This window comes from Protopterus annectens, chromosome 4.part0, assembly GCF_019279795.1.
Source record: "Protopterus annectens isolate FY-2018-M chromosome 4.part0, PAN1.0, whole genome shotgun sequence".
Lineage (NCBI taxonomy): Eukaryota > Metazoa > Chordata > Ceratodontiformes > Protopteridae > Protopterus > Protopterus annectens.
The window spans coordinates 115,231,370-115,251,583 of NC_056733.1; the positions used below are offsets into that span (position 1 = coordinate 115,231,370).

The 20,214-nt window shown below is 41.8% G+C and overlaps 1 protein-coding gene across 1 annotated transcript in view; it reads right to left on the bottom strand.

Annotated features, from left to right (window-relative positions):
* Nucleotides 1-20,214, bottom strand: part of LOC122800223 (protein NO VEIN-like) — a 1,589,974-nt gene that overhangs the window by 205,588 nt on the left and 1,364,172 nt on the right. The window contains exons 22-23 of the mRNA XM_044069716.1: nt 8,840-8,993; nt 2,274-2,522 (exon numbers count right to left, since the gene is read on the bottom strand). Coding sequence (XP_043925651.1) covers nt 2,274-2,522; nt 8,840-8,993 — 403 coding nt within the window. The remainder of the gene's footprint in view (nt 1-2,273; nt 2,523-8,839; nt 8,994-20,214) is intronic.

The following is a 20,214-nucleotide window of genomic DNA, read 5'->3' on the forward strand; positions in this document are numbered from 1 at the left end:
CATCGGAGCAAATGATGGAGCCCCGGTGCCCAGATCCCTCGATGAGAGGTACCACCGAGGGAATCGGAGCCGACGTTGGAACCGAAGGAGATAGAGTTATCGGTGCCGACGGTCCCACTACTCGAACCCCAACAAACTCCGGCTCCGAACTCATTGGAGTCAGAGGAAAAACATCGATAGAAGTGGACGGAGCCGATACCTGTTGAGGAGGGCTGGACAACAATTTAGCTAGTGCCTGCGACTTTAGCAACCTACTGACCCCTCTCTCCACATCATGATCCGACAACCTAGAGGATCGGTGACTACGCTCGCTCTGAAGTAAAGGAGACCAAGGAGCCGAATGCACAGACTCTAGTGAAGGGGACCTCAGCTTCTTGTGGCTCTGCGACGGCTCCGAAGTCTCTGATGAAGCCGACGGGGAGATTGTCTTGTTGGTGCCAGCCGGAACTGACGTAGAAGGTAAATCCTGAACCGAAGTTGGCTCCGACCTTGAAGCCGACGGCTTAGTGGATTTAGGGGATTTCACTGGCTGTGAGCTCTTGGCCGGAGAATCCTGGGGTTTTAAAAGACCCCTAAGAATCAACTTGTTCTTACGCTCCTGCAGGACTCTTGGACTAAAGGCATGGCAAATAGAACAAGAGTCCTGCAGGTGCACAGTGCCTAAACAATAGACGCAAGAAGTGTGCCCATCTGTCAGAGACATTTTCTGACAGCATGAGTCACACTTCTTGAACCCAGAAACCTTGGATTCCTTTGACATCCTTTACAGTGGAAATAAACCAATTATGACAACAACAAGAAGCAATATACAGTCTACAAAAAACACACCTACTAGAAAGACTATAGATAAAGGTTTTTTTTTGAAAGGTAATAGGAAAGCCTCTAATTTAAACGGCTAGCCTATAAGAAAAAAGCAGAAGGAAAGCCTCTAACTTAAACGGCTAACCTGACAAGAAGAGGAGGGGGGGAGGGGTGGGGGAGAACTCTCTAAGTTAAACGAGTTTTACAAAAGGAGGGATACTACAAGATAAACAATTATCTATCACAGTAACAAAAACTATCACTAATGATAAAATACTAGAGAAGTTAAATTCTAGTAAAAAAATTACACAAAAAAGTCTATACAGTCCTGAGCCAGAAAAACGACACCTCGCAGCTGAAGCGGCAAATGAGATCTGGGTAGCTATCGCTGGGCATTATGGGATAAGGGGTAGCCTCGAGCCAGTAAACAGCTCTCGAGCTATTGAAGATGGCCGAGTCGGAGCAGAGGATCAGCTCAGATCTCAACTAGCAAAAATGAAGGCAAGATAGACAACTTAACATGAAAACTATTCACTACTTTTTATATTTTAACGCTAAACACAATGCACAAATACTGCCAACTACATCAACAAAATCTGTCACTTTACCTCCCATTCTCCACCTTCACAGCGTCAGTATTTATCTAAACAAAAGGTTCACTGGCTTCTTGTTATTACAAGGGCTATAGTAGTTCCCCATTCTAAACTTCAGCATCTAAGATTACTCTCTTCTCCACCTTGATAAACTACTCCAAATCAAGACTTCTCTTTATATACTCAAGAAGACTGCCCAGTGTTGCTCCTTCTCTAATTAAGCCATCCTTCAGGCTAGCAGTATCTGACAAAGCATTTTCAAAACCTGCACAGGCTGCCAGGAATTTCCTAGCAAACAAATTCAAACATGAATCACTTTATTCTAGTTTTCAAGAGATCCCTGTGTGACTGACTTATAAGTAAAGTCTAATGCTGCACCAGTTTCTAATTCCTGTAGTCTGCTACTTAATGCTGGTTTTAAGAAAGTTCAAATACTGACACTCAATATACCCTTAGTGAATCACCTCTCTGGCCATACTGTGTACCCTAGATAAGTCTCTTCAGTGTATGTTGTACATATCTTAATCTTGTACAACCTTTTTTTACAGTGAAATAATGCGTCTGTGTAACTATATAATAAGCCAATGCTTTATTTTACTAGAAGCATATTACTCTGTTTGCATCTATGGCCTGTGTCACATACCCGCACATATATCTAGTTAATAACAATAAAACAAAAGATAAAATACAACTTATAGAACTAAAAAGGTTTAAAAAATGAATAAGCATACACTGACTTGGGCCCAAGCAGGAGTGTAATACTTCTTAGAGGGAGAATTTGGCAAAAGTTGAACAGTTTTTAATGCGATTCAGTATGATTTTTCTCTACAAATTATTTATAAAAACACAAAACGTTCTTAAACTGAATCACTCGCATACCATTGCATTTTGAGCTTGATTGTTCTAACTCTTTAGCTACTGCTTTTGTTACAGCAATAACATCTGAGCTGCTAAGTCTGTGTACACCCAGAACAGCAAGAAGTGTGGCTGGAACCGAAGAATGGACCAAAGGATGAAGATAGGACAAGTTCAGGTGCTTGCTGAGCATTTCTGAGGTTATCACTTCTTCTACAAGATGGTCAAATGGCACAGCTGTTTGAGAGGGCAATCTATATTCAATGCTGCCATCTAAAAAGACAAAAACATTAACAAAACAAATATGACTACACACAGAATGATATTCAAAGAAATAAACTGTCACACTGTGAAACTGTAACTTAGGTAACACAACTAGCAATTACTTCACAAACTGACTTCTCTATTCACCCCATACTTAAAACAAGGATGGCAATTACTGGCAACTACAAGCAGTGAATAACCATCTTCTCATTCCTAAATTTTCCACCTTAACTGCAAACTGATGAAATAAAACATTAACCTTGGAATGGTTCACCTGTGTCTCCTCAAGTGCAAGCTGAACAAAGTTCTATCTGGTTAAGTTCAGCATGGTGATATTCAACTAATTACTGTAATCCACAGAAAAGCAGCACAAGTGCAGTTTCTAAGTGTGCGCCAGTAGGGATTCCTTTTTTGTGAGATACTTCATGTTTATTTGTGTTTGTGAGACAGTTGAGTTAGTGCAAGTTCTGGGAGTTCCCCCAATGGGGGGCAGGCAGACTTGCACCTCTACAAAAAACATTCAAAGGTTTTGTCAGAGTTTCCAACTTGTTCAAATCAGTAAGCTGGTTCACTGCCAAGCTGTAATTCACATGGAATAATACACTAAAAGCATCACTGCTTATTAGATGAAAAATAAAACCACCAGCATTTCACAACAAAGTACAGTTGTGTACACTTACCATAAATGTAGATGTTAGAGTGTATTCACTGTTGCAGTCATTACATTTGGGTAATCTGCTGGCAGGTTGCCCTCAGTCGGCCTGATTAACAAAGTCTTGGGTCCTGCATCGGTTGCTGTCCCTTCTTCCATGATGTCAGGTCGTCAGGGGTATAAAACATGCAGCCGACGCCATTACATTAGTTTTTTTTGTCCCAGATGTCAGGTGCCCCCCAAATAGGGAACAAATAAAATTAAAAACACAAAAATATACCTCCAACCAAAAGCAAATACACCAAAAAGGCTTTTAAGCATAGCAAAGGAAAGTAGAGGTACAGTAAGAGAAAAACAGGGGCTGGAGGGAGGGTAACCAGGACTGCAACAGTGAATACACTCGAACATCTACATTTATGGTAAGTGTACACAACTGTACTATGTTCTTCGTGTTTCACTGTTGCAGTCATTACATTTGGGTAGATTCCCAAAGCTATGGTTGGGAGGATGGGTTTATACAGCATTAGGACCAGCTATAAGGCCTGGCAAGACAGCAGTGGCAAAGCTAGCTCTGGATTTAGAGAAAATTGGTAAATGATAATGCTTGTTTAAAGTATGTACTGAACTCCAGGTAGCAGCTTCTTGAATATCCCTAGTAGGAACACCTCTGAGAAAGGCTGCAGAAGTAGATGCAGCCCTAGTGGAATGAGATCTGATCCCCTGGGGGATAGGTTTTCCATGGTGCTTATAGCAGAAATGAATGCAATGGCTAACCCATTTAGAAATGGTTTGTTTTGAAATAGCCTTCCCCTCTGTCCCAGCAGCAAATGCCACTAGCAATTGTTCAGATTTTCTTCGAAATTTAGTTCTGTCCAAGTAGAATCTAAGTTATCTGTGCACGTCCAAGGAATGCAGAAACTGTTCCCCTTTGCTCTGCGGATTGGGATAAAAGGTTGGCAAATGAATGGGACTGGTTAAGAGCCACAATGGAAACCACCTTGGGCATGAAGGATGGATTGGTCCTCAGATACCCTGTCCACATGAAAGATGATGAAAGGCTCCACTGCCATAAGGGCCTGTAATTCAGATATCCTTCTAGCTGAAGTGATTGCTAATAGGAAGGCTGTTTTCCAAGAAAGAAATTTTAAGTCTGCAGTAGCAGCTGACTCGAAAGGAGGTAAAGTGAGCTTTTCCAAAACAAAGTTAAGGTCCCAGGCAGGGGTAGGAGCTCTCCTGGGTGGTCTCAAGTTCTTTACCCCTCTGAGATACTGCTTGAGCAGGGGATGAGAAAAGAGGGACGGTTCTGTGTTATAGTGAGCTGAAATAGCCGAAGCGTGGATTTTAATACAGGAAAAAGACAGGCCCTTGTGAAGCATCTCAGTTAAGTATTGCAAAATCTGAGGTAAATTGGGCACTGCTGTGCTCATCCCTAAAGATTAGTTCCAGGCACAGAATCTTTTCCATTTGTCAGCATACTTTCTAGTACTAGGTGGTCTTGCCTCCAAAATGACATCCATCACAGGTTTGCTGAGGGATGCTAAGGGTGAATTTAAGTGATTAGCCAAGCTGCAAGGTTCAACGCTGGGAGCTGAGGGTGCAGAATTTGGTTGTCCTGCTGAGACAGCAAGGAAGGTGTCTGAGGCAGGTGCCATGGCGATATTTGCGACACACTGCGCAGGAGTGGGTACCAGTGTTGGCGTGGCCAGTCTGGAGCAATCAAAATCATTTTTGGTTTGTCCTGTTTGACTTTTAGCAGAACTTTGGAGAGCAGAGGCAGAGGGGGAAAGGCGTAGACTGATACGTTTTTCCAGCTGAAGGACAGAGCCTCCACTTTCCAGGCTTTTTGTGAGGAGTCCTTGTGCAAAATGTGTCCAACTGGTAGTTTTGGGGGGAGGCAAATAGATCCAAGTCTGGGCTCCCCCATCTGCTTGTCAACATGTTGAAAATCTGTGGTTCCAGTTTCCACTCGTGTGGGTCCATGAGATTTCTGCTTAGTCCGTCTGCTAGTGTATTCAGTTTTCCTGACAGGAATTGAGCTTGTAGTTGCAATTGGTAGCTCAAGGCTGTGTTCCACAATGCCATGGCTAGTCTGCAGAGGGGATAAAAATGTGTACCCCCCTGCTCACTTATGTACCACATAACCATGGTGCTGTCAGTCTTTACCATTAGTTGTCCTGGATGAAAGTAGTCCTTGAAGGCTGTCAGAGCATTCTGTACAGCTAACATTTCTTTTTGAATATGTAGGTACATTTGATTTGGGTTCCATTTGCCCTAAATGCACTTCCCTGCCAGGTGAGCCCTCCATGCATAGTCTGATGAGTCTGTAGTTAGGGTTTGGGTGGTGTAAATGGCAGTCCTCTGCCCACCATAGAAACTCCAGGCGTAGGCAAGGTATGCTAGGAATCATTGTTTCCAGGCTGTGACAATGTTGACTCCATAGACTTTTTAAGTACCACTGAAGTTTCCTCATATGCAGTCTTGCATATGGAATTAGAAGAATGCAGGAGGCCATGAACCCCAAGGCTTGCAGTATTTGTCTTGCAGATTAGCAGGGTTTTTGTGGCCACTTGTTTATAGTAAGTTACCAAATGAATTTGCTTTTCTGGCATGAGGAAAGCCTGTGAGGGCAGTTGTATTCAAGCTTGCACCCAGGAATGTAATCTGTTGAGAGGGTACCTGTTGTGATTTCTTTTCATTTATAGTGTACCCTAGACAAGTTAGAACCCGTTTTACAAATGCCAGATGATTTAGAAGTATGGCCTGGTTTTCTGCCTGAATTAGACAATTGTCCAGGTGTGGATATATTTGAATATTTCTTTGCCTGCAAAATGCAATTACTGGAGCCAGGCACTTTGTGAATACCCTGAGCGCAGTAGACAAGCCCAAAGGGCAGTGCAGAGAACTGATAATGCAAGTAGCTTGCTTTGAAGCGTTGGTATCTTCTGCAAGATTCCCTGACTGGGATATGCAGGTAAGCTTCTTTTAAATCTAGAGTTGCCAACCAGGCATCTTTGCCTAGTATAGGAAGAAACTGGTGAAGAGTCAGTATCTTGAATTTTGGAATGTCCAGAAAGGTGTTTAGAGTAGACAGGTCCAGACTTAGACACCATGATTTGTCTTTTCTGGGTAACAGGAAAAGCCTGGAATAGAAACCTTGTCCCTTTTCCTAATCGGATACCGGCTTAATAGCTCCCATGGTTAAGAGGGAAAGTACTTGTTTCTGAGCCCCTGCCCACTGATTTGGGGGCAGGTATGGCCACTAGTTTGGTGTTGGCAACGTATGGAAACGAAATCTGTATCCCTGGGACACTATATTTAAAACCCATTTGTCCTGGGTTATGAGTTCCCAGTTTTTTGCATGAAGAGCAATCTTTCCCCCCAAAGGGGCGGCTAAAAGTTAAGTGCTTGGTAATTTTAAAAGAAAGTCATTGAGACTGTTTACCATAGGTGGCTGTCTTGATATTTCCAGATTTGGAAGTGGAGGCCCCCCATTTCTTGGTTCTGAGAGTCCATTGGATGTGAATGTGAAACCTGGTACTTTTGGTGTGTGTGGGTTTGGCTTGAGTGGATCTGGAAGGAGCTGGAAAGGACCAATTCTTAGTAGATCAGTGCCTACTAAATCTTGGAGGTTGCACTTGTAATAAATCGTTTACAGTTTGCATATATTTAGCTTTATCTTCCATCTTTTTTAGAACTTCTTCAGCCTTATTGCCAAACAGGCGGTCCTGATTTAAAGGAACATCCAACGATTTTGCTTTAACATGATCGGGCAGAGATTGCTCCTTAAGCCAAGCATACCTTCTAAGCACAGACCCAGAAACAGCAGCCCTGCGAGAGGCCTCTAAAGAATCAAAACCACATTGCAAAGTATGTTTTCCAACTTGTTCAGCAGAATGCAATAAATCCTGTGAATCTTTATTTTCCACAGTCAGAAATCAACATCATTTTCTGTTTAAGCAGTCCAATAATATGCTGTTGACATTTTAACATGTAAAATTGGCAGTTTAAAGCCCTGATTGCCAAGGTTGCGAAGTATAAACCTTTTTACCCCATCTATCAAGCGCCCTGGAGTCTCTATCAGAAGGGGTAGGATTTTTAGCAGTAGAAGCCTTAATGCCCTTGGGCCCCTGAAAAATTATTTCTGGATCTGCAACAGGATTTTTGAAAAGGAACTTGTGGGACTCAGGAACCCTGTACATCTTTGTCAGGTTTACTAGGAGCTGGAGGCAGGGAATCAGGGGCCATACCGGATTCCGAAAACACATCAACAATGTCTAGTACAGGAGGTATAGCCAAAGGCCTATGCTGAGGTAGAAGGAGGAAATCCCCAAGCCTCTTTTTAGATTCAGAAAATTCCTGACTTTCCCAGTGGAAATTCTCCCTTAACGTATGTAAAAGTTTCCCCAAAAGAAAAGTCCTCGGGGGGGGGGGGGGGGTAATTCCGGTAGTCAAATGGCTAACCGACGTCATTTCCGGATAATTAAACTGAGAACCAAAATATTTAGAGGCAAAAATGTACCGACGACGAATAGTGCACTGACTAAATAAATCACAAAACTGACAGCAAGGTACGTCATGGTCAGGGCCTAGGCAAGGAATACAGTACAAATAAAAATCTTTATGAGGTATTTGCTTTCCACAAGTAATGCAATTATTAACTTTTACTGACATCGGTAATGAGCAAGAAAAAGTTTCCCCAACAGGTTACTTAGCTTTAAGTTGAAGACTTCGGTTCTGAAACTCAAAAATGAAAATTTCAGGAGTCAGCCGACCGGCACTTACGAATTGCTTCTGCTTTGTGCACTGCACGGCAAGAAAGACTGATGTAATGGTGTTGGCTGCATGTTTTATACCTCTGACGTCATGGAAGAAGGGAAAGCAACCGACGCAGGACCCAAAACTTTGTTAATCAGGCCGAGTGAGGGCAACCTGCCAGCAGATTACCCAAATGTAATGACTGCAACAGTGAAACACGAAGAACATCAGTAAGAACCACTGACTTGGTACAGAATTTCCCAAATGACACTGTAAGAAGCCTTGAGGCCTACACAACATAAGCAGATGGCTTTCTTCCACTATTTAGATTCTACACAGTTATGCATAATAAAATGACCTGATTTTAAATATTTACTCACAAAAAATAAACAATGTATGCATGTTCTTGTACCATTAAACTAAAAATATGCTGCATATATGTTGCAAAGTATCATGAAAATCCAACAGTCATATTACAGTAGTACCATCTTGACAAAGGGCACAGCTATGTGCTGCTGCACGTGCATGTACCCACAATGTCCATGTGCAATTAATGATTTTACCCTTCTCTTCAGTACATAAACATTAACGTTCAGATAATACACAGCACTGCTCCGAACGGTCGTGGAGAAAAAACCCAAAAAACATTCTAGCACTGTCCCACTGCTACACAAAAATACATGCTAGAACCAATGCCTGCTTTGCTCAACGACATGAAGGGAGGTCAGCCATAATAACAGAGAAATGTTAACATTCTTAATATTACAATTTAACATGGTTTACATATGCTATTACTTTTGAAGCATAAATAAACATCAGAAAACTGTTTTTTTTTTTGCAACAAATTTAACAGAATAATGGCCACTCTTCTCAACGGTAATTCAGTTTAGAGCATGAAGGTTAACAAACATTATCCTACCTTTATCCTTTTTAGTAGGCAAAATTGGCTTTGATTTCAGGAGCTGAATTATCTGTCCAGCGACAGGTTTGAAGAAATCCAAAATCTCATCAGGAAGGGGGACAAAATTAAGGAACTGACAGACTCCTTCCAGGCCTTTAAAATCAGGGTGAGCCTATTAGAAAAATACATCATTTAAAAATCTGCCACTCTCAATAAGACTTGCACAGACTACCTAAATAATCAAACGGAACATCAGATCAGAAAAATAAAATGGAATAATGTTCACCTATGGTAACCTCTTTCATTAGAAGCCCTCCCTTCACTGTAATTTGTCAGTGGGCTGTCAGGTGACAGTGCCAAGACAAAGACTTTAAAATACTAACTAAATACTAAGACTAATAATAAGACTAATAATATTAAAAATACCTTGAACAGAAAATATATGCAGAATTCTTCCAAACAGACAAGATCCACAGCTAGAAGACTGGTTGCTCCTGTTCTGGTATGGTGGATTTTAATTAGAAGTCCTCCCTTTACTGCAATTCAGCAGTGGGCTCCTTGTCAGCTGAGAGTGTCCAAGCACTCAGGTTCCAGTATGTCTACTTTGTTTGAATAAAGAAAGGTAATGCAATGCAATGCACTGGTCAATACGCCACATCTGAATAGATGGCTATAACAGTGTACGAATAACTGAGACCCTAGCAAGCTAACCATTTCTGCCATCCAGAGAATGCACATTTCTGTTTCTGGCAGGAAGACTGTAAAACATACCAGTAAAACTGGAAAAGTATGAGTATAAAATCTGGTACCATCCCAGTTAAGAATTTCTTGACAGTTTCTAATACGACTGTTGTAAAGTTAAACATTTTCCTTGATATGCATGCAGATTTTCTGACTGGCTCTATACTTTAAGGAGTTACTTTGTTATACTCCCGAGTTTACTTATGTTAGTAAACGGTTATTTTTTTTTTTTAATTTCCCACTATATTTAAATTTAGTTAGTATTGCTTGTACACAATTGTAAACTACCATGCAGCAGCAGCATCTGGAATGATGCTGCTATAAATTAATTTTTTAAACTTCATCATAGAATTTGGTAAGATAAGTACACTTAAAATCCTTGAATTCAAAAATAACTGGTTTTCAACAGCTTTAGACATCTGGAAGGGTAACTAATTTATGATCTGACATAAACCAGAGAAAGAGATAGAAGGAGAAAAAAACACAAACTATACTCATAAGGATCAATTCAAGAAAGGTATGTCCTTTACTGAGTTTAAGGATCTGGATTAGGCAGTTTTTGTTTATTAAATCCAAGAACTTTTAGTCATATCATATATCATAGGTATAGGAGCTACAGTTATTTTGAAGGGTAGTTAAAGTCAACCAAAATAATGGAGTTCTTGTTTAAAGAGAGTTTATAGAGTACATTTAGAAACCTTAAATACGTTTTCAGGACACGTACAGTGAGTCTTGTAACAGCAATAAACTGACAGTTGGCCCTGTTTAGTGTGATGTGGAGTTCAAGTGGGGATATGGTTCCTAACAAATATGGTAAAGCCACTGCAGCTGTCATCAGGTCTGAATGAATGGTAGGAGCAAAATCCAGGTATGTAGGGAATGCTTTCTGAACCTTTAAATCAAGTTTCATGAATTATATAGATATTGCTATGTTCCAAATACAGGAGAGTCTCAAGGTCAGGCAGCATGTTGTCAACACTTCTGGCACTGCTGGGATGAACATTAGCTAGACTATGTCTCAAAAATCCTCTATGAGGGTAGCAAGGGCTTTTGCCACTACATGGAAGCCATGGAATGAGAAGTGCAGGCCATCTTTTGCAAAGCAGGTAGGATTCTCGGGCATCTCATCCCATGCTGGCAGATTCTCGGGCATCTCATCCCATGCTGGCACATATTGGATTCCTCTGGAAAGGTTGTCAACTATTTAGCCAAATGCTAAAGTCTATTATCTTTTCTTTGTACTTAGGCATCATTCTTAAAGAAGGAAAGATTTCACTCAGGACCACAGTCTTACTTGCAATTCTGACATGCATGGAGAGTTCAGACATGTCTCTCTGCATATCATTCAGGGTTCTGGATCAACTCCAGCACCCCGTGTGGGTCAACATTTACATAAGGATATGGGTACACATGTTTAACAGAAAAACAAACTTGTTTTCATGCAGTATACATATGTTTTCTTTTTAACAATCATTCACTACAGCATTACATTAATTGCTCAATTCCTGCCTTCCCTTAAATCTCAATGATCTTCCTGAACATTATTCTGCATGAATTGTTCGCATAAATTCTATTTATTTCTAAGTAATTTGCTGTTTCCCTTTTATAAAGAACTCGTCTCCAATTTTGTTCATCTCCTTTACAATAAACAATACTTCAATTCCAGGGGTTTATATACTGATTTCCATTTCAGCTATTGTTTTTTTGGCAACGAATAGTATTAAACTTAGTAAGGATCCACTACATCTAGGTTAATCACATCCTATGTTCCAGCTCAAAACAATCATTTCCTTACAATCAGTTGCTCCCTCCAACATTTCTGACAAAGTACTCTGTAGAGAATTTTTTAAGTCTTGAAACTTGTTACACGTGTTCAAAGTTGCCCTTTGCATTCCTATCACACCTCCAACATTTGTCATCTACTTGAAGAAAAATCCTCTGAAATTTGCTTGGGGTATACAAATACCTAAGCAAACACTTCCAAGGGAAAATCCTAAACCTTCTGGACCTTTTTGCATACTTGGGAGCCATACACATGACCTCTCATTCTTCCTTTGTAAATTTTCTTTCGAGACTCTCTTCCCAACTTTTTCTAATTAGCTCCTACCCTACTAAGTATCCATTTTTAACTACAACTTCAGTTGAAGACTGAAAATCTTTCTTTGCATATTCACAAGTTCATTTCTATCCTAAGGTGTCTCCTGCAATACTGCTATTCACTCCACACATTTTTTAAATGTAATTCAATAATCTCTGCTTTCTGGCTGTACCAGTAAACGCATTTTCATTCCATGACATTATGGACAATGTAGCCATTATAACACAAAGATATTTATTCCACCTATTATACACAACAGTTTTTTCGAATGTGCATTTTCACAACTTTTAGCTTACACGCAAACCGTTTTGGTATGCTAATCTTATGCAGTTGCTTCTTCTCATCATCATTTGAACCAAAGTTACATTTTCAATAGTTACTAAAATGAAAACACCCATACGAAAAAAAAAAAGTACAGTTTTGTACCTACCATAAATGTAGATGTTCGAGGATCCACATTGCTGCAGTCCTAACACTTGGGTAGTCCGCTGTCCCAGTCGGCCCGAATACCAAAGTATATGGCTGACGTCGGTCAAGGCGCATTAGTCTGACGTCAGGACGTCAGGGTACAAATGCGCATGACCGACGTCATATCCTCAGTCTTTTCTTGCCCCAGATGTCAGAAGACCCTAAAAAGATAAGGCCAAAACCAAAAACACCAAACACTCCTGCACCAAAATATGTACAATATATACAAAATAACAAGAGTATAACCTCACCCACACAACCACCCCTAAACACAGAGGGGACGGAGGGAGGTAAATTGGACTGCAGCAATGTGGATCCTCGAACATCTACATTTATGGTAGGTACAAAACTGTACTATGTTCTTCATTCCACATTGCTGCAGTCCTAACACTTGGGTAGAATCCCAAAGCAGAGGTAAGGGAGGCTGGCAAATCATAAAGAAGCAGGAGCTGTCAACATGCCTTGCAAAATAGCTGTGGCAAAACCAGCCCTAGATTTAGAGTAGAGAGGAAGGTGGTAATGCTTAGAGAAAGTATGCACTGAACTCCAAGTAGCTGCCTCCAAAATATCCTTAGTTGCCACCCCTTAGAAATGCTGTTGAAGTGGCAGTAGCCCTAGTGGAATGAGGCCTAATCCCAGCTGGAATCTCCTTGCCATGATGGGAATAACAAAATGCAATGCAAAACCCAATCCACTTAGAAATAGTTTGTTTTGACACAGGCTTGCCCTGAGAACTCAAAGCAAAAGAAACAAACAACTGCTGAGACTGCCTAAAATCCTTAGTCCTGCTTAAATAATAGCAACTGCCTGTGTACATCTAAAGTGTGCAAAATCTTTTCCCCCTTATTTTGGGGATCTGCATAGAAAGTAGGCAAATGAATAGTTTGGTTTAAAGCCACACTAGAAACCACCTTAGGCATAAAGGAAGGATTAGTACATAATGATACCCTATCCTTATGGAAAATCAAAAAAGGCTCTACCGCCATAAGGGCCTGCAATTCAGAAACCCTTCTTGCAGAAGTAATGGCTTACATAAAAGCAGACTTCCATCACAAGTATTTCAATACAGCAGAAGCCTCAGGCTGCATAGGTTGTAGTGTAAGTTTCTCCAACACAAAATTGAGATCCCAAGCAGGAGTAGGAGCTCTCGTGGGGTCTTATATTCTTTGCCCCTCTAAGAAATTGCTTGAACAAAGGATGCGAAAACAATGGTGGGTCACAATCATAGTGAGCTGAAATTGCTGCAGCATGAATCTTAATGGAAGAGAAAGACAAACCTTTGTCCAATAACTCAGTAAGATATTGAAGAGCCACACTCAAATTAGGCTCAGAAATCTCCAAATTCTTTGCTGCACTCCAAAATAAAAATCTCTTCCATTTTTCTGCGTACACTTTCCTTGTACTAGGTCTTCTGGCTTCCATAATCACATTTAAAACTTGTTGAGGAAGTTGAGACCTGCTGTGTTTCAAAACAGAATATGCTAGGCTGTTAGATGAAGAGAGTGAAGCTTGACATTGAGCAGATGACCGTCCCTCTGAGACAACAGGTGCGGAATCAAAGGTAAAGGCCATGGAGGCTTCCTTACCAGACTCCTCAGTAATGGGTACCAGTGTTGCGAGGCCAATCTGGAGCTATTAAAATCATCCTTGACTTGTCTTGTCTGACCTTTAGGAGCACCTTTGGGAGAAGAGGCAGAGGTGGAAAGGCATACACATGAAGATTTTTCCAACTGAAAGAAAGAGCATCCACTTTCCAAGCTGTGTGATGAAACCTCTTTGTGCAAAACTTTGGCAGCTGGTGGTTTAGTGGAGAAGCGAACAGATCTATGTCTGGAGTTCCCCATGACACTGTCAATTTCCGAAATACATGAAGATCCAGTTTCCACTCGTGGGGATCCATGATTTGTCTGCTTAACATGTCTGCTAAGGAGTTCTGTGCTCCCGGCAGAAACCTTGCCTGAAGAGTTAGTTGCAAGCTGAGCGCAGTCTCCCATAAAATCATTGCTTGCCTGCATAACGGGTAAGAATGTGTTCCCCCTTGTTTGTTGATGTACCACATGACAGTTGTGTTGTCTGTTAGAATCAACACCTGCCCTGGAAGAAGTAACTCCTTGAAAGCCATTAATGCAAACTGGACTGCTAACATCTCCTTCATGTTGATATGTAGATGCTGTAGTCTGGCAGGCCACTTGTCTTGTATCCACTTTCCATTTAGATGAGCTCCCAAGCAATGTCTGAGGCATCTGTCGTTAGAATCTGACTCGCCTCTGGCCGGGTCACAGAGAGTCCCTTGTTTAGGTGACATTCCTGAGCCCACCACAAAAATTCCTTTTGAATGCAAGGTATTATTTGAATGACAGTGTCCAAATCCTGGCAGTGCTGTGTCCATACATTTTGAGATACCATTGCAGCTTCCTCATATGCAGTTTGGCATTGGGAAGCACCAGAATACAAGATGCCATGAACCCTAAGGCTTGAAGGACTGTCCTTGCAGTCAGCCCGGACTGAAGAGATAGTTGATGGAAGTAAGTGGAAAGATTCTTTTGTTTGTCCGGGGTTAAAAAGGCCATCTGGGCTGCTGTATTCAGTCTCACACCCAGAAAGCACATGTCTTGAGAGGGTACTAGACTGGACTTTATTTCGTTCACAGAATACCCTAGGCATCTTAGCACTGCTATCACATATTCCAAATGCTGTAAAGGTCTTCCTTTTCTTGAGCCAGAATCAGGCAGTCGTCCAAGTAAGGATAGATTTGTATTCCTTTTAGCCTGAAGTAAGCTATCACTGGAGCCAGAACCTTTGTGAATACTCTGGACGCAGTAGATAAGCCAAAGGGCAATGCAGAGAACTGATAATGGGAATTCCCAGCTCAAAAAACGCATGAATACTTCCTGCAACTTAGTCTGATAGGCACATGAAGGTAAGCCTCCTTGAGATCTAAAGTTACCATCCAGTGATCTTTGCCCAGCAGAGGTAAAAGCTGTTGTAACGTCAACATTTTGAACTTGGGAATGTCCAGATAAGTGTTGAGGATAGATAAATCCAAAATTGGTCTCCACGTGTTCCCCTTCTTTGGTACTAGGAACAGGCGAGAATAAAATCCTAGGCCCCTTTCTGGCACAGGAACCGGCTGAATGGCCCCTATTTGGAGTAACAGAGAAATTTGCTTGTGAGCCTCTTTTCTTTGTAGAGGAGGAATGTCTGGCATGCCTTTGAAAGGAGGCAAGGTATGGAAATAAAACCTGTAACCGTGGTGAGCGATATCCAATACCCATCTGTCTTGGGTAATTAAATCCCAATTTTCTTTGAAAAGAGGCAGCCTTCCTCCCAAAGGTGCTGCCAGACGAGAATGTAGTGGCAGCTGAAAAGGCAGGTCATTGGGTCTGTTTACGAAAGGACTGACCCCTGCCCTCACCAGAAGACTGAGCAGGTGAACTCCTCGTTCTAGGCCTAAAAGAACCTTGAGCTCTGCCCCTACCACGTCTAGACCTACCCCTAGACTGGGAATCATAAGCAGGATATGTCCATCCCTTAGTAGGCCAATTTCTACTAAACTTGGAGGCTGAACCTGCAAAAACCTCTAACAGTCTGCATAGACTTAGCCTTGTCCTCCATTTTCTTTAAAACTGCTTCCACAGGCGAACCAAACAACACGTCAGACTGTAATGGAGCATCCAAAATCCTTGTCTTAACATGCTCAGCTAAATTCTGATCCCTCAACCAGGCGTGCCTCGAAGAACAGAACCAGTGGCAGCCACCCTCGAGGAGGCCTGCACAGCATCAAAACCACATTGCAAGGAATGCTTACCCACCTGTTCAGACACATGAACTAAATCCTGCAACTCTTTACACTCAATACCTTCCGCCAGAGCATCCACCTTAGACTTCAATTGTGAAAGGAGATAATTTTGATATTTTAACATGTGAAACTGGCAATTCAACGCCCTCATGGCTAAAGTGGAAGAAGTATACACTTTCTTTCCCCATCTATCCAAAGCCCTTGCCTCTTTATCAGGAGGAACAGGATTTTTAACAACAGAAGCCTTAACACCTTTAGGCCCCTGAGAAACAGTTTCCGGGTCTGCCCTAGGACTCTTAAAGATACTTATGAGCTTCAGGCACCCTATAATACCTATCTGGTTTAACTGGGGCAGGAGGCAAAGAATCAGGGTTCAGGGAAGCCTCTGCAAAACATCTTCCACCACATCCAGAACAGGAGGTATAGCTAAAGGCCTATGCTGGGGTAAAAACAAAAATTCCCTAAGCCTCTTCCTGGAATCAGAGAAATCTTGACCTTCCCATTTAAAATGCTCCCTCATGGAATGAAGAGTCTCTGAAAAGAAAAATCCTCAGGAGGAGAAGCTGAAGGAGTAGAATCATCCACATCAGAATCAGAATAAGGAGGATACTCCTGCAAGTCTTCAGCCGAAGACTCAGAAGCCTCGAACACTGCTCAAAACTCTCAAGCTCAGGTTCCACCCTAGGCCTCTTATCAGGAGGGGGCATAGAACCTCTAATCATAGTAATCAAATCTTCTGCCATTTTAAGCATATGTTTCTTAGGCAAAGATCCTGAAGAGCTAGGAGAAACCCCCACTGAAGTTAAACCTGGCCTGCCTCTCAAAGAAGCCTTGGAAACAGAAGGGGAGGCTCTAACCACCTTAGGAAGAGAGGGAAGAACAGCCACCTGAGAAGCCCCTTCAGCCTGGCCTACCTCCTGAGAGGACACATCCTGTAACAGTAAAGTCTCTCCCTGAGACTCCAAAGAAACTCCTGGCAGAACCTCCGGCTCCACTGAGCCTTCTAAAGAACCGGCGTCTGGGACTGGCGGTTCTTCCAACCTAAACTTTGCTGCTTTGTCCTTGCGGTTGTTGGACGAAGCGGGCATCGGGGCATGCGGCGGCATTTTATACTGACAACGCTTCCCAAAACTAACCTGGCACAGTCTAACCTTCTCTTTATAGTGCGTTTGTTAAATCTAGCACAAGAGCGACATCCAACAACGTCGTGCTCAGGCCCTAAACAAGGTATACACAAGGTATGGTAATCCCTATGAGGTATCTGTTTCCCACAAGAAATACAGTTATTCACTTTTTCTGACATCCGGTTAAATACTGAGGCAAGAAAAACCAAAATATTCCCCAGCGGGTACTTAGCCAACTTTGATTCGGTCTGAAACTCCAACTTCAGAAAATTTCAGAACGCCAACCTGCACTCGCAAAACTGCTTCTGCATCGGACCATGCGGCAAAAAAGACTGAGGATATGACGTCGGTCATGCGCATTTGTACCCTGACGTCCTGACGTCAGACTAATGCGCCTTGACCGACGTCAGCCATATACTTTGGTATTCGGGCCGACTGGGACAGCGGACTACCCAAGTGTTAGGACTGCAGCAATGTGGAATGAAGAACATCATTAGTTTCAGATCCCTAAGCCTCTTTTAGCTTGTGAGAAAAACAAAACACTAGGTGCATTTTCAAAAACAAAGGTCACTCCTCCAAACAGCAGCAGGTCATAGGCAAGGAATAGGTTAGCTGAACTTACTGACCATTTTAAGACTAGCTAGTTTCCCTTTTAGTGTTTGAATTATATCCCATTTAGTGTTACACTGACCTTACGCATCCAATGATCGATAATTATATATTACACCTAATGAGAATACCTGGGATCATGCCACAGATAATTTGAGGGGACCCATGCATGGTATAAAGCATTTCTGAGCCACCTCTGTCCATTAGTAGTACAGAGGACAGTCCTGAGGTAAACTTTCTGTTTCTTCATCCATAGAGCTACGCTGCACTTGAATATGGACAGGGATTAACTTTGTTTTATAAGGCTGAGGAATCTGTTCCACAGCAGTGGTATCCTCTGTGAGATATGTCTGTCTTTCCTGACTGCTTCACCGATGTTACAAAAGTGGTTTAGATCACAAGACAATTTCTGATGTTATATAACTTGCTGATATGCAGTAAATATATCAGTAATAGGTCAGAGGATGTCTTGTATGCCAAAAACAGGTTCACCTCTTAGCATTCTAAAGGACACAGAGTGTAGTGATAGGGCTTTGAATCAGTCCAAGTAGAACATGTTATTCAGGCCTTGCACCCTTTCAGCAAGGCATCTCTGTCAGCGTTCCAGTTGTTGCATGCGTCTGGACGAACGTATGCCAAAGGGACACTATATCTAATGACTGGGCTGATTAAAGGGGGACAATGGCATCTCTAGATGTAGACACAATACCCTTGTTTATAAGCTTTGTAATACAGAAGGATTTTCTTAGAACAGACATATGTTACTCAAAAGTTAAGTCACTGTCAACATAAGCTCCCAAATACTGAAAAGGGTCGACGCTTAGGGTCACTTTCAACATAAGCTCCCAAATCCTGAACAAAAGGGTCAACTCTTAGGGGTGTATTGTCAATCTGGTAGTTACCTGGGGCAGATGCATTTTTTGGCATTTAGTTTCAGTTCATGATTTTGGCACTATTTATTTGGGACAAACCATCCTACAGAATGGCTAAGTCCTTTGGGGATTCAATGACTACTTCTAGTTTGCAGCCATTTACAAAGATAGTCAAGACAGAGTCCTTTAGTATTGGATTTTACTTCAGAAAAGCAGTTGCCAAACAGGACAGGTCCTAGTACAAAAGTTTGGGGGGAACTCCACTGGTGACTGGTCGCTTTGAGGAGGTAATTCCCCAATTTTGATTATCTGTGCCCTAACTGTAAACACGCTGGCAATCCAGCAGGTGACACCCCAGTTAATTTAGCTATTCTACTATGCCTGAGTGGTGAATTGTGAAAAAAGCTTTGGCCAGGTAAAATATGCGATGTGTACCATTTTGCCTTCATCCATTGCTTTGGTGACCTTTTTCAAAAATATCCAGCAGGTTAAGTAAGCATGACTTGCCTTTGGCAAATCCAAATGGAGACTGGTCCAGTGTTTGGAAGTTCCCCATGTCCTGAGTGATTAAATTCCATAGTAAATCTTTCCATGGCTTTGCATACGAAGCTGGTCAGACTTATGGGCGTGTAATTGTCTAGGTCTGTGGAACAACCTCCCTTATTGCAGGTGAATGAATGCAGCTCATTCACTTGGTACAAAGCCTGTATGGAGACTGAAAATGAACAGTGCTGTTAGGGGTGTGGTTAAACTGTGCTTCATGCTATTTAAGATGCATCCAGTGATATTGTCAGGATCCATCAATGCAGTATGTTTAGTTTTTGACAGCACTTTTTATGACCTGGTCTTACGTGATAGCTGTAGCCAAGCCAAACAGTTTCTAGTGCATCTTGAGGGACAGATGGAAACGAGAGAGGGATAAAGTTACAGCTAAAATTTACTGGCCAGTAGGTTTGCTGCATCTTCAGCCTCAGTGTAATTAACATTGTTCAGAATTATCTCTGTGCACTGCTGCATTGTGCTTTTGTGATTACAAACAAACCAAAAAATGCCTTTGGCTTGGGTAACTATTTTAGCCTCAAACTTGGCTTTGGTGGACTTTAAGCTTCTGAGTTGTTTATTTTAGTGACAAGGGATCTAACATTCTGGGAATTCTTCTTATTTTTAGTCAAAATTCCTTTATTTTTATTTTAAAACTTATCATGGCTCCTCCATGTGGGTTTGTTTCTGGGGTTTGCCTTGCACTTGTTCCTAGAGGGTACAGCTGCATCTCACAGGTTGGTACTAGGCTATCGGCCCTAAGGCCTATACAAGCCTAGCCATAACAATTCCCTGGCGATTTCTTCCCACAGTATTTACTTCTCTGCAGTTGTTTATATGCTGGCACAGTGTGGTAGTGTACACGCTTGTGTATGCAGTGGAGTTAACTGGGTTTAGTGGGAATTTGAAACTTGCCAGACTATCACTCAGAAGAAGATAGTTCTTTGGGTGGAAGGGCTCTCTGGTTTCAGTTTTATTTTGAAGGAGACCGCTTTATGGTTAGATCTAACATGTGATGAAGATATGCAAGGGATGATGCAAGATGCACCCATATTAGCAAGAACAGGATCCAAGATGTTACTCCCAGCTAGTTGGTACTCTTGACTAATTGATCCACAGCATCTGTATTGACAAAATCCAAG